This window comes from Labrus bergylta, chromosome 23 (assembly GCF_963930695.1).
Source record: "Labrus bergylta chromosome 23, fLabBer1.1, whole genome shotgun sequence".
Classification (NCBI taxonomy): Eukaryota; Metazoa; Chordata; class Actinopteri; order Labriformes; family Labridae; genus Labrus; species Labrus bergylta.
In genome coordinates this window covers 11785291-11796034 of record NC_089217.1, presented here as the reverse complement: position 1 = coordinate 11796034, position 10744 = coordinate 11785291, and the positions used below count along the sequence as shown (strand labels likewise).

At 41.3% G+C, this 10744-nt stretch overlaps 1 protein-coding gene across 3 annotated transcripts in view; it reads right to left on the bottom strand.

The window, feature by feature from the left end:
* The window catches only part of atxn7l1 (ataxin 7-like 1), a 30741-nt gene that overhangs the window by 5148 nt on the left and 14849 nt on the right, over positions 1-10744 (bottom strand). For 2 of the 3 annotated variants that reach the window (XM_020644054.3, XM_065951323.1), the window contains 6 exons: positions 8222-8304; positions 6799-7061; positions 4751-4961; positions 3652-3773; positions 1012-1560; positions 141-393 (listed from right to left, as the gene is read on the bottom strand). In XM_020644054.3, the coding sequence (XP_020499710.3) occupies positions 141-393; positions 1012-1560; positions 3652-3773; positions 4751-4961; positions 6799-7061; positions 8222-8304 (1481 nt within the window). The remainder of the gene's footprint in view (positions 1-140; positions 394-1011; positions 1561-3651; positions 3774-4750; positions 4962-6798; positions 7062-8221; positions 8305-10744) is intronic. The other variant, XM_065951324.1, reaches the window with a different exon arrangement.

Here is a 10744-nt window from a genome sequence, read left to right as displayed (position 1 = left end):
AGCCTGGCTACATATGTAGACATTCCTGTCTCAGCAGTCTATAGTAGTAAGTAATAGTTTTAAAGGTGGTATGCATAAAGCCAGGACTAGAATATAGTTAGCAGTGGATATAAAAGAAACAGCCTGTATGTAACACTGACCTGTCTGGGTGACTCAGGTCCCGAAGCCAGTATTCCTCCTCTCTCACTCCCATTCCCAAAGAGGCTCTCCAACCCTCCCGGCCTGTTCAGCTTGCTGGCCTTCCCCTTGTATGAGCTGGGACTTTTCCTCTTCCTCCCCTCTGCTCCTCCTACATACGCCAAGGGTCCGGAGGGGGGAGTCAGGGGCAGATGGGGGGTGCAGGACGGCTCTCTGTTGGGTGAGTAGGGTATACTGGTCGTGCCAAGTTCTTGACTAGAGAAAGCCAGAAGACGAAGAAAATTGCCTCTATTAATAATATAAAGTCAGATAGATTTTCCAGAGCTGTATATTTAAGAGGAAAGCCAAACACCCGTCATCACAGCCTCTGCACTGCTGGCACTGTCCCCTCTGTTTACACACTGCTCTATTTCTAATAAATCACTCGCCTATACACTTTGTCAAGTTATGCCGAGCTCAAATTGTGTTATTTCAAGCCCTGACTGCAATCAAAATGTCCTTTGTTAGACCATTAAAGATTAAAAACCCTTTCATTTGACTGTACGAGGAGAGGGAGACTTTTCATGGTTTTTAACCCTCCATTTAGACCTTCTAGAAGGACTTTGCAACAATAATGTCCAAAAACCTTAGGATGTGACACAAGGAAAACATTTACATTCGTCCACCTTGGACTGATCCCTGAAGGGCTAAGTCAAAATGACACCTACTTCCTGAAGATCTTTGTCGCAGCAGAAAAAAAGGCTTTAACAAGACACTTGCTTCAGTGAAAACAGCCTCACTGGTCACTTTTTCAAAAGAACTTTAAACATGTACTTCTCCTTAAACCCACTGTGTAAATAAACAGTGATAAAAAAAGAAGCGCAGTGTTCTTACCTGTTCTGTGAGTTGATGCTTTGAGACCCCTCAGCTTTCGATAGCCAATCGTCTCCGCTGCTCCAAAGCCCGCTTCCCCCACGCTCTAGTCCCTTTTTCCTTACTGTGGTTGCTGCTGTTCCTCCTGCACCTTGCAACGTCGGATGATAGCTGCTGCCGTTCCTCTTGTGATTATCCACAGTCAACAAGGAAGAAGAAGAAAAGGAGGAGGAGGAGGAGGAGGAGGAGCAGTAGGAAGAGTTTTTTCTCTTCTTGAACCCCACCACAGAGTCCTCCATGCCTTTGGATGGGCGGCTGGCTTTGTGTGCGCTGTTTCGCGCTTTACCCAGCGCAGAAACTGGGGCGACAGGCTGCGCTGCCTCTCGAATGCTGAACACTCCGGCCGCGGATGCAGACTGAGGAAATGAGGCGGTGTAGGAGAGGCAATTGGAGGGGGAGGAGAGGAGAGGAGAAGTGACGGAGTTGGGAGACGGAGTCCGCTGTGAAGTGATGGGGGAGGAACCAGAGGAGGAGAGGGAAAGGAGGCTGTCAGTAGCCAGAGGCACCTTCCTGAAACAGGAAGAGATTCTTTTAGTCAGAATTGAACAAACAAAGCGGCTTAACTACTCATATAGATTGGCACTAAACCTTCAGTGCCTAATCAATAAGTTGTAATCAACCAGACAATGGGTTTCTTGGTCTACAAATATTGGGACATTTAGTCTGATTTTATCAGACACCATTTCTTAACGTTGAGCTCCTGTTGCTCCCCGCTTGATTTTCTTGATGTAAAAATGATTTTAAAAATCTTTTTAATGCCAGTAATTCTTTAATCAAACATGAATGAAACCTATCACATTTTTTATGTTTGTGGTCTGTCTTATATCTGCATGTGGTCTGCATGTCTTTCTCTGTCATTTTGTCTTTACTGGTGTATTTGTTTAGTGTGTTTTTGTGTATTTTACAGAGTTCTGATTTGCAAACCATTGCAACCCCATCTTCATAAACAAATATGACAAAACAGTCCAAAGACAACATATCAAAAACATATTGAGACAGAGAAATAGCGTTGTTTTTGTCAATTTGATGCCGACAAATAGTATTTAACAAGTGGGGCTCATGGCAACAATAGTCTGGAAAAGTAAGAAGTTAAGCGAACACCTGATGGAGCTTCTTATCGTTAATGAGATTAACTGGAAACATGTAGGTAACATGATTCATTATAAAAAGAGGAGGGGTTCACCTCTCTGTGAAAGACTGTGCTTGCCATAGTGAGACACTTTAAGAATAAGGCTTTATTTTTAACATAAAATTATAACGATTTCATCATCTACAGTCAATAATACCTTGAAAAGATTCAGAGAATTTATAGAAATCAAATGAAAAAATATTAGGGGGGCCTTGATCCTCAGTCCCTCAGAAGGCCGTGCATTAAAAACATTTCTTTAGTGGACATCACTTGCTCAGGAACTTTACAAAAAGTCATTGCCTGTGAACACAGCTCATTGCTGCATTTATAAATGCTAGCTGAAACTCTACTATGCAGTATAGAAACCAGATCCAGAAAAGTCCCCGTCTTCTCCGGCTCTGTGTTCATCTCTTGGAGAACTAGAGCCTCCGGCGCACTAACCACTACTCTACGAGCGCCCACCCTCTTTACTATTTTTAAGACACATTTACCTGAAGTCCAGAGAAACATCTTGTTTTGAGATAAAACAAGCAAGAAATGCCTGAAATTCTTGTTATACATTTTTAAAAAATCTGACAATGGGGCAAGCAAACTTGACTTCATCATCTTGTAATAAGACACAATATCTCAGATAAAACATGTCATTTTTCACATAATGACCCAACCTTTAAGGAATTGGGGTTGCATGTTACAGAGTTCCTATGTGCTTTGTTTGTGTTTATCTAAAAGTGGTCTTTTGTGTGATTTGAATACATTTTCAAGTAGTTCACAGCAGAGTTGGAAATCAGCCCCCGTCACCCGCCAAATATGGGTGTGCTTTTAAAACAACAGATAGATTATCTTGTCTCTCCAGGTTCATTTGAAGCTAAATCAGCTACATGTGTTAGTTTTTGAGGACATCATGGCTGCAATAGAAACTCTAACCAGCCTCAAAATAATAAAATGTACTTGTGTCTGTTTATAAGTGAGGCAAAGAGCATCTCAGTATTTTTTTCTAATAGTTGAAACATTTACCTTCATAAAATAGCCTACTATAAGCCGAATACTGTAAGCCCTGATTTGCTAATATACGTCATTACATTATGCTGTAGGTTAAAATACATACAATAGAATGACTGGTATATTTTGAATCCACCAGTCACAGTGGCAGGTAGGCAAATGGGATTGGACGTCTAACTAACTTTCATCATTAAATTAATTAGAGTATTTTACAGAACATCACAAGGGATATTACAAAACATTTTCCAGTCTATACATTTACTTCATTTAATCCCTTCATTTAACATGGTTATGAACACATGGCTTCCTCACATGTTTACAACACAATAAATCACATCCTTCTACATAGAAATGTTTAAATGTATACTTCTTTTTAAATATGCTGTTTGTGTTTACACATCGTCTCATTTGACAAAGCTCAACCAAATCAAGATATAAAATAAATATCACACTGTCCGTTCAAGCATACTCACCTCCACATCTGTGCATTAAGGTGTTTCTCCACCGTGTTCTGCAGCGCCAGCCTCATCCTGTCCCATCGCCTGTCGAACACGTAGTGGCCCCGTCCCATGAGTCTGCTGCTGAATACGCAACACTGCAGAGAGACAGGATGAGGAGGGTAGAAGGGATTGGAACAGATGGGAAGTAAAGTGAGGCATAGAGAGAGAAATGTTGATGGTACAACAGGAGGCACATTAGATAGAAGCACATAGGAGGGAATAAAAGGGACAGGGAGATGAGAGAAGAGAATGCGGAGGAGACGAAAGAAGAATAAAATACAGTTTGAGATTTTAAAAAAGAGGGAGGGAAATACAAGACGGATCGACAGATCAGGATGTGGAAGAAAGGGTGTCATAGCTGGAAATAGCATAAGTCCTAGAGAGAGTGCAGAGGAGGCCATACAAAGTCTAAATTTGGCTGGCAATATTTCACAAGCAAAACCAAAATCAACACAAGAATCGAACAAGTTTAAACATCTAAAAGTGTTGTCATCCCAACCATCTGTGAAGGTATATAGGAAGCAATATCACCAGATTGATGTTTGTTTGTAGCATCTAACAGAAGACTTGACTCCTAAACTTTAAATGTTTCTGAATCACTAACTCTCATGTAGTTTCAAAAAGACAGGAAAAGGAGTCATGTCTACTTCCTGTGACCCCATATAGCCTTGACCCAGATTTTGTTTCTCAGTTCATTTTGTTCCTTAACGACTCCTCCATTTCAAGGTAGATTATGCTTTAAGCTGTTCAGCTTGGCAGGAAACAGTCGACAAGTGTTTTCAATATGCATATTTAACCACAGGAAGCATAGCGGTGTACTATCAATATTTTAAACAAATGACTGTGACATAAAAAAACATAATGGCATGACATGATACATGACTTTTACCTTGAAAACATTGTGAGCTACTACTGAGCCTAAAAAACGCACAAACATTATTCCTCTATTTGACATTTAGAAGCAGGGCCGGCGGAGTAAAGATGGCAAATGTTGCCTTGGGTGTTTAATGTTTAATGCAAGGTTTTGGATTATAAAAAGTGTAAGTGGAGCTTAAGAAGTGGTAGTATTTACCCCTAAAGGCTGTGGGTGGTGATTGGAGTAGTGATAAGCTGGCCTTTCAGAGTCCTCCGGAGTCTCTGTGTCTCCCTCGTCGCTAGAAAGTCGACTGCCGTCTCCCGCTGCCGTTACCCAACTGTGGGCTGACGGCTCTGGGTTCGCGACCTGGGCGGGGGCTGATGCTGTGGGCAGAGGACTGGAGGTGAAGATGGTGGCGCCGGGAACCCTTGGGTATAAGAAAAAAAGAGAGAAGTGAGAGACACAGAAGAGGTTAGAAATGAGGAGTGGAAGAAGGTAGAGAAAGGATGTGAAGGATATTTGAGGAGAGATGGAAGAGAAATATGAACAGAGTGGAAGAAAAAGTGGAGGAGATGGGATACAAATAGAGTGAAGATTAAATAAATGAAAACAAAGGAGGCGAGGATGAGAAAAGGCGAAGAGAGGCACAGGAAATAAATTAGATAAGCATTAAAGCTGATGTCACAAGAAATGCATTCTATGTCATTCTCAATGTTTCCACATGAGACAAAAGCAGAAGAACAACTTCAGAGAGTCATCTTTAAAGGCGAGAGAGGAACACATTTCCTGGAAACAATTTCACCAAGCAGACTCTGCCTTTCCTTTAATTTCCTCATTCAACACTCTTGTTTACAGCACCCCCTGGTGGGAACAACAGGAACTGACAGGGAATCCCCACAAGCATTTGTCTGAGACCAGCACAGTAACACAGACATGATGTGAAAAAGCAAACTATAAATCACTGAGAAGATGACTTCAATAGTACAAGTTTAGAATAGTTTTGTTTATAGTGTGAGCAAATGTATTGAAAAATCTAAAAGTTCAGGCAAATGATGACGACATACATAAATATAGAAAATGCTTTACTTTTCAAATGATTATAAGTTTTACAAACAACAGATATGCCTCCCCCTTGTGTCTCTCTGAATATTAGACACTTGGATCATGTGATGGACATTACATACCCTGATTGAACAGAGATCTAATCAACCCTTATTGCCCGCATTATTAGTTTCAAGTTCTCTGTTTGAGTTAAGCAAATCTAATTTAGGCCTCCTCATTTTTAGACTCAAGTGTCAAATGGTAGTTTTGAAATGTACAATTCAACCTTACTTTGTAAACTCTAGAAGCCGTGAGAGACTGACCCTGATGACGGCCACAAGCCCAAACAAGGGCAACAAGTGTTGCTTTTGAGCTTTTTGACCTCCTCAAGCCTTTTTCATTCTCCATGCAACTTAGACCTTAATAATCTCTAGAAGACATAAGCAGACTAAAAAAACTTTTTTAATTTCTCCGTCTGGAAATTACATGATGGAATAGACAGCCAGATAGTGGTTTATGGGTAGTCATATACTCAAAGTATTCAGGACTTATAAAAGTAAAGATGAGCTTTGCTTTTGCTTCTATGTAACAAACTGCATCTCTGTCTGGTCCGGAGCCTGCAGTGCCTCCGACTGGAAGTCCCTGCAGAGAGTGGTGAGGACGGCGGAAAAGATCATTAAGACTCCACTTCCTCCCATCCAGGAGATCGCAAAGATCCGCTGTCTGACCAGGGCTCAGAAAATCAGCAGAGACACCTCCCACCCCCAACCAAGGACTGTTTTCGCTGCTGGACTCTGGAAAGAGGTTCCGCAGCCTCCGAAGCAGAACTTCCAGGTTCTGTAACAGCTTCTTCCCACAGGCCACAAGACTTTTGAACAGGAAAAAATAATCCCTCCATTCCCCCTCAAACCCCCACACTACCCCCCCAGGACTACCTCACTGGACTGTAAAACACAATATAACGTGCAATATATTTATCTGTATAGTATTTTTACTCATAGTTTTTCTTTTTACATCTATTTATATCTGCACCTTATTTTAATTTTTTATATGTAAATACATGCTGCTGTTTTTATCCTGCACTACAACGAGCCAAATGCAACGAAATATCGTTCTTATCTGCACTGTAAAGTACAAGTTTGAATGACAATAAAGAAAGTCTAAGTCTAAGTCTCATGTAAACCTGCATTGCTATAATTGTGTTTGGGGGTCCACTCTCCTACCTTGGTATGTGTGCGTTAGCCAGTCGAAGCTTCAGCGTGGACAAGGGTCGTCCATTAGGGCAGTGAGGCTTGATGGGAGACACTGTCTCCTGTGACACAACACTCTGGCTGCTGCCTTCCTTTCCTCCCTGCGATGCATCCTTGTCTTTTTCCCTCTCCTTCACTACATCCTTCTCCTTCGCTCGCCCCTTGTGTTCGGCCAGTAGGATGTCGAAAGTTTTCCTTCGGCCAGGAACGGCTCGCCGGTGAGTTAAGGAGTGAGTCTGTGGCAGCCAAGAAAACAGAAAAAAACCTCAACAGTAATCACTTTTTCATTCCAAGAGCTTATAATTAACAACTGTTTAGTAATATAATGTTATTTCTACAGAGACCGTGCTGATGAAAGTATGGATCTGACAAGAAATTAAACATTCTTTGGCAGAGCAGATTTTTGGACCCACATCAGCTTGAGTCATGGCTCCTCGGTTTCAGGAAAGTCTCCATAATCGCTGCTCCACGCTGCTGCCATCATCACACCAGACTATCAAGGGTAAACATTGCCAGTGGATGGTGAGCTTGTTAACCTTCCAACTACTTTGGAGTATAGCCGGGCATCAAACATTTGATTTTCCAATAAATAAATGTGTGTCTGTGTGAGAGAGGGGCTGGTGAGGTTCTGGTTTGAACAGGTTGCCTTTGCTTCTAAAGAAAAACATTCTTTGCACTCACTTTGAGAGCATCCTGAAAGCAGAACCTTCAACATACTAAAACATATCTTGAATGATGAATAACAACTTTTCTGGAACATTCTAAGCTGCATTTTAGTATGAAGGGCGCGATACAAATACATCTGTCTTATTATTTTGTAGCATTTGAGCTGCAATGTTTCTGGGATAAATCCTTTAAGCTTAATAAAAAAGAGATATAGGCGTGCTTATTCTAACCAACCACTAAAACAGTCCATCTGTTAGCCTCATTCATCTTATTTACTTAACAACCAGTTTGAAGTGATTAGGAAAGCTTGATAGGAGTAATTAAAGGGCAGTTAAATGGAGTTTTACAGCTGAAAGATGTCGCCTCATCCAACATCTATAATTACCACATCAAGGGAAGTGCAGGGAGCTGTAACGCTCCAGCACTACCACCCTGCTTTAACTAAGAAGAGGGAAGTGTAGACTTATCCCAGAGACAGACAACGGCGGCAGACAGGGTCAAAGCTTTGGTTTAGAGTCCGACAACAGTGAAGTTGGTGTGCCCTTTAATATTACGACTCTCGTAAACAAACAAAGCGGCTTACCTGGTCAGAAAAAAATAGGAGGCATGGATGAGCAGGTCAGAAATTACAAAGAGCTTCTGCGTGTGTTTGATGGAGTACTTGTGTGTGTGTGTGTGTGTGTGTGTGTGTGTGTGTGTGTGTGTGTGTGTGTGTGTGTGTTTCAGTTACCTTGCAGGTGAGAGACCTCGTGCAAGGTCGTTTGGTCTCAGGATCCTGGACTCCACAGTGCTTGTTTGGATCAAACACTCTCCCTGTAAACACACACACACACACACATTAGACAGATACTAAACAGCAACCATCTAGCAATGTGTCCATCCTTCCTTCAAGCATCCAATCACATTTTCTGGTTGGTGGAGCGTCCGAGTTGTCACAAGTTTGTTAATTCGTCTTGCTTGTGATGCTCACTCGTTGACGTCGGCCTTTTGTGTATTCAATCATTCGTTTGCGGTCTCAGCTTTCTGTAGTCTCTTAGTACTATTCAGTGTGACATTATTATTAGCAATGCTTCCACTCTCAAACAGATCTACTGGACAGATCCCGCATGCTGTGACTAATCATTCTTGACAGGACATGCTGGCAGTCTGACAAGAGTCAACTGTGACCGACAGCGCGAAGAAACTCTCTCTGAATAGAATCAGAGGGGAATCAGAGGAAATGTAAAAAAGAAAACAGAAGAAGAAGCACAAAATGTAATCCTCAACTTTTAAGAGTTTGGCTGCCAATATCGCAAATGTGTACTGTAAAGAAACTGTAAACTGTATTGTTACTCTCCTCACTTCCCAGGCATCTTGGGCAATGTAGCAGGCTCATTATCATTTAGTTATTTCACTTGATAGAAACCACTTCTTTTGTTTTAGTCCCACTAGTTTGAAGTGTGCAGGGATTAATTGTTTTGTAAGATTTAGCAACATGTGGGTCACCTGAAGACAATTGGTGGGTCGTTTTATTCTCTGTCAATCAAATCTGATCAAACCATATTCACATGTTATGTAACTTATTTTTGTTTGTAGTTTTTAACCATCACTGGCATCAATTATAAAAAAAAACATTACTAACAGTCAGAAACAGGCTTGTCCATTGTAATGGCTTCACCACCAAACAGGCAGTGAAAAACCTTACCCTGACAGACTTCATTTCTAGTCCTCTCTTTCTCTCATTTACGTTAAGACTCAATCACAGGTAGTTCATATGTGGGTACAGCCAAGAAAATCAGATTTAGCATGAGCGCATTAACATTGTTGTTCTTTTTCATCTTTAATATTGAGTAGTTAGCAAGCTGTCTGCCTAATCTTTATTTTGGCTGTGTTAGTCATTACGAGTATAAAACTGATCACAGTTGATCTTTGATCCATTCAGAACTGCCCCACCCTGCCCCATTGTGAATGTGTTCCGCATATCCATGAAAAGTGTTTCATCATGGTGTAAAATAAATGTACTGCTGCTAAACCCCTGTGCGGCTTCTCAGTGAAAAGAAGGCAGTGTTCAAGTATTTTGTATAGGCACCATGGAGATCCGCTGTACAAATAGGACGACAATGAAGTCTTGTACGGCATCATTTTATGAAATGTATGGCGGCTGTAGTCCTCAAAGCGGACGGCCCAGGTTCGAATCCAGCCTGTGGCTCCTTTCCCGCATGTCACTCCCCACTCTCTCTCTGATTTCCAACTCTATCCACTGTCCTATCTCTCCATTAAAAATAAATCATCTGAAATAATGACTTCAAATCTGTGCACTGTGGTTTGTACAAAGAAGGTCAAAGGTCATCAAGGAACTTGTTCTGCTAAATCTAATTGATGATATCAAGCGGCAAGTTAAGGGACATTCATCTTCTCTTTCATACGAGTGTTTTAGAAGTGGCTAAACCCAAATACTACTTCAAACTTGTTGATTGTTGTAGTTGCTTCAATCCTGGCTTTAGTTGTAAAACCTTATCATGTGTACACTTGTTGCCATCACTTTTCATTTTAAGAATAAAGCTGTTGAACAAAGATGTAATGAAGACAAGATGGTCACTCAATTGGAAAGTAACTGTGCGTGTACATGCATCATCGCTTGACACTCTGGATGACATGAAATACAAAAAAAACTCCAAAATTAAGCACTTTTTACAGCAAATTGCAGATTATTTGGGGTCAAATAGTGATACTGACAATAAGTGGATAAAAGTTGAGTGATGATACCAACAGTAAAAGCATAGCTAAGCTGAGAACTAGCCAGCTAACAACAACCTCTGGTCAGCAGGTTATCGTAAACTGTCTAACTGTCAGAGGGCTGTAATCTAGAGTTGGCCCTACCTATAATCCCTGTAATCTATTTGTGTTTGCAGCATGAGCCAGCTATGATGGACACAGTAGGACTGAAAAACACATGAACAGCAACAAGCATGTTCTCAGACATCAACAAACTCACATGCTCTCTCTCTCGCATGACCTTTAAGAGGAAGTGAATCGAGAGCAGAATGGTTAGCGTGAACGGACGAGATTAGAAAGGGAAACAACACACAAAGTTAAAGAACAGGACCAAATGGCAACGAGACCATGATTAATGACGATAAAGAGCCAACAAAGAGGAGAGAACAGGGGGTGTGAAAGAAAAAAAAAGAAAAAATAGGCCAGAGAACGAGTGTGTAAGAGAGAGTTTAACGAAGAGGTCGAGGCAGGAGGTGGAGCGAGAGAGAGGATTGAAATA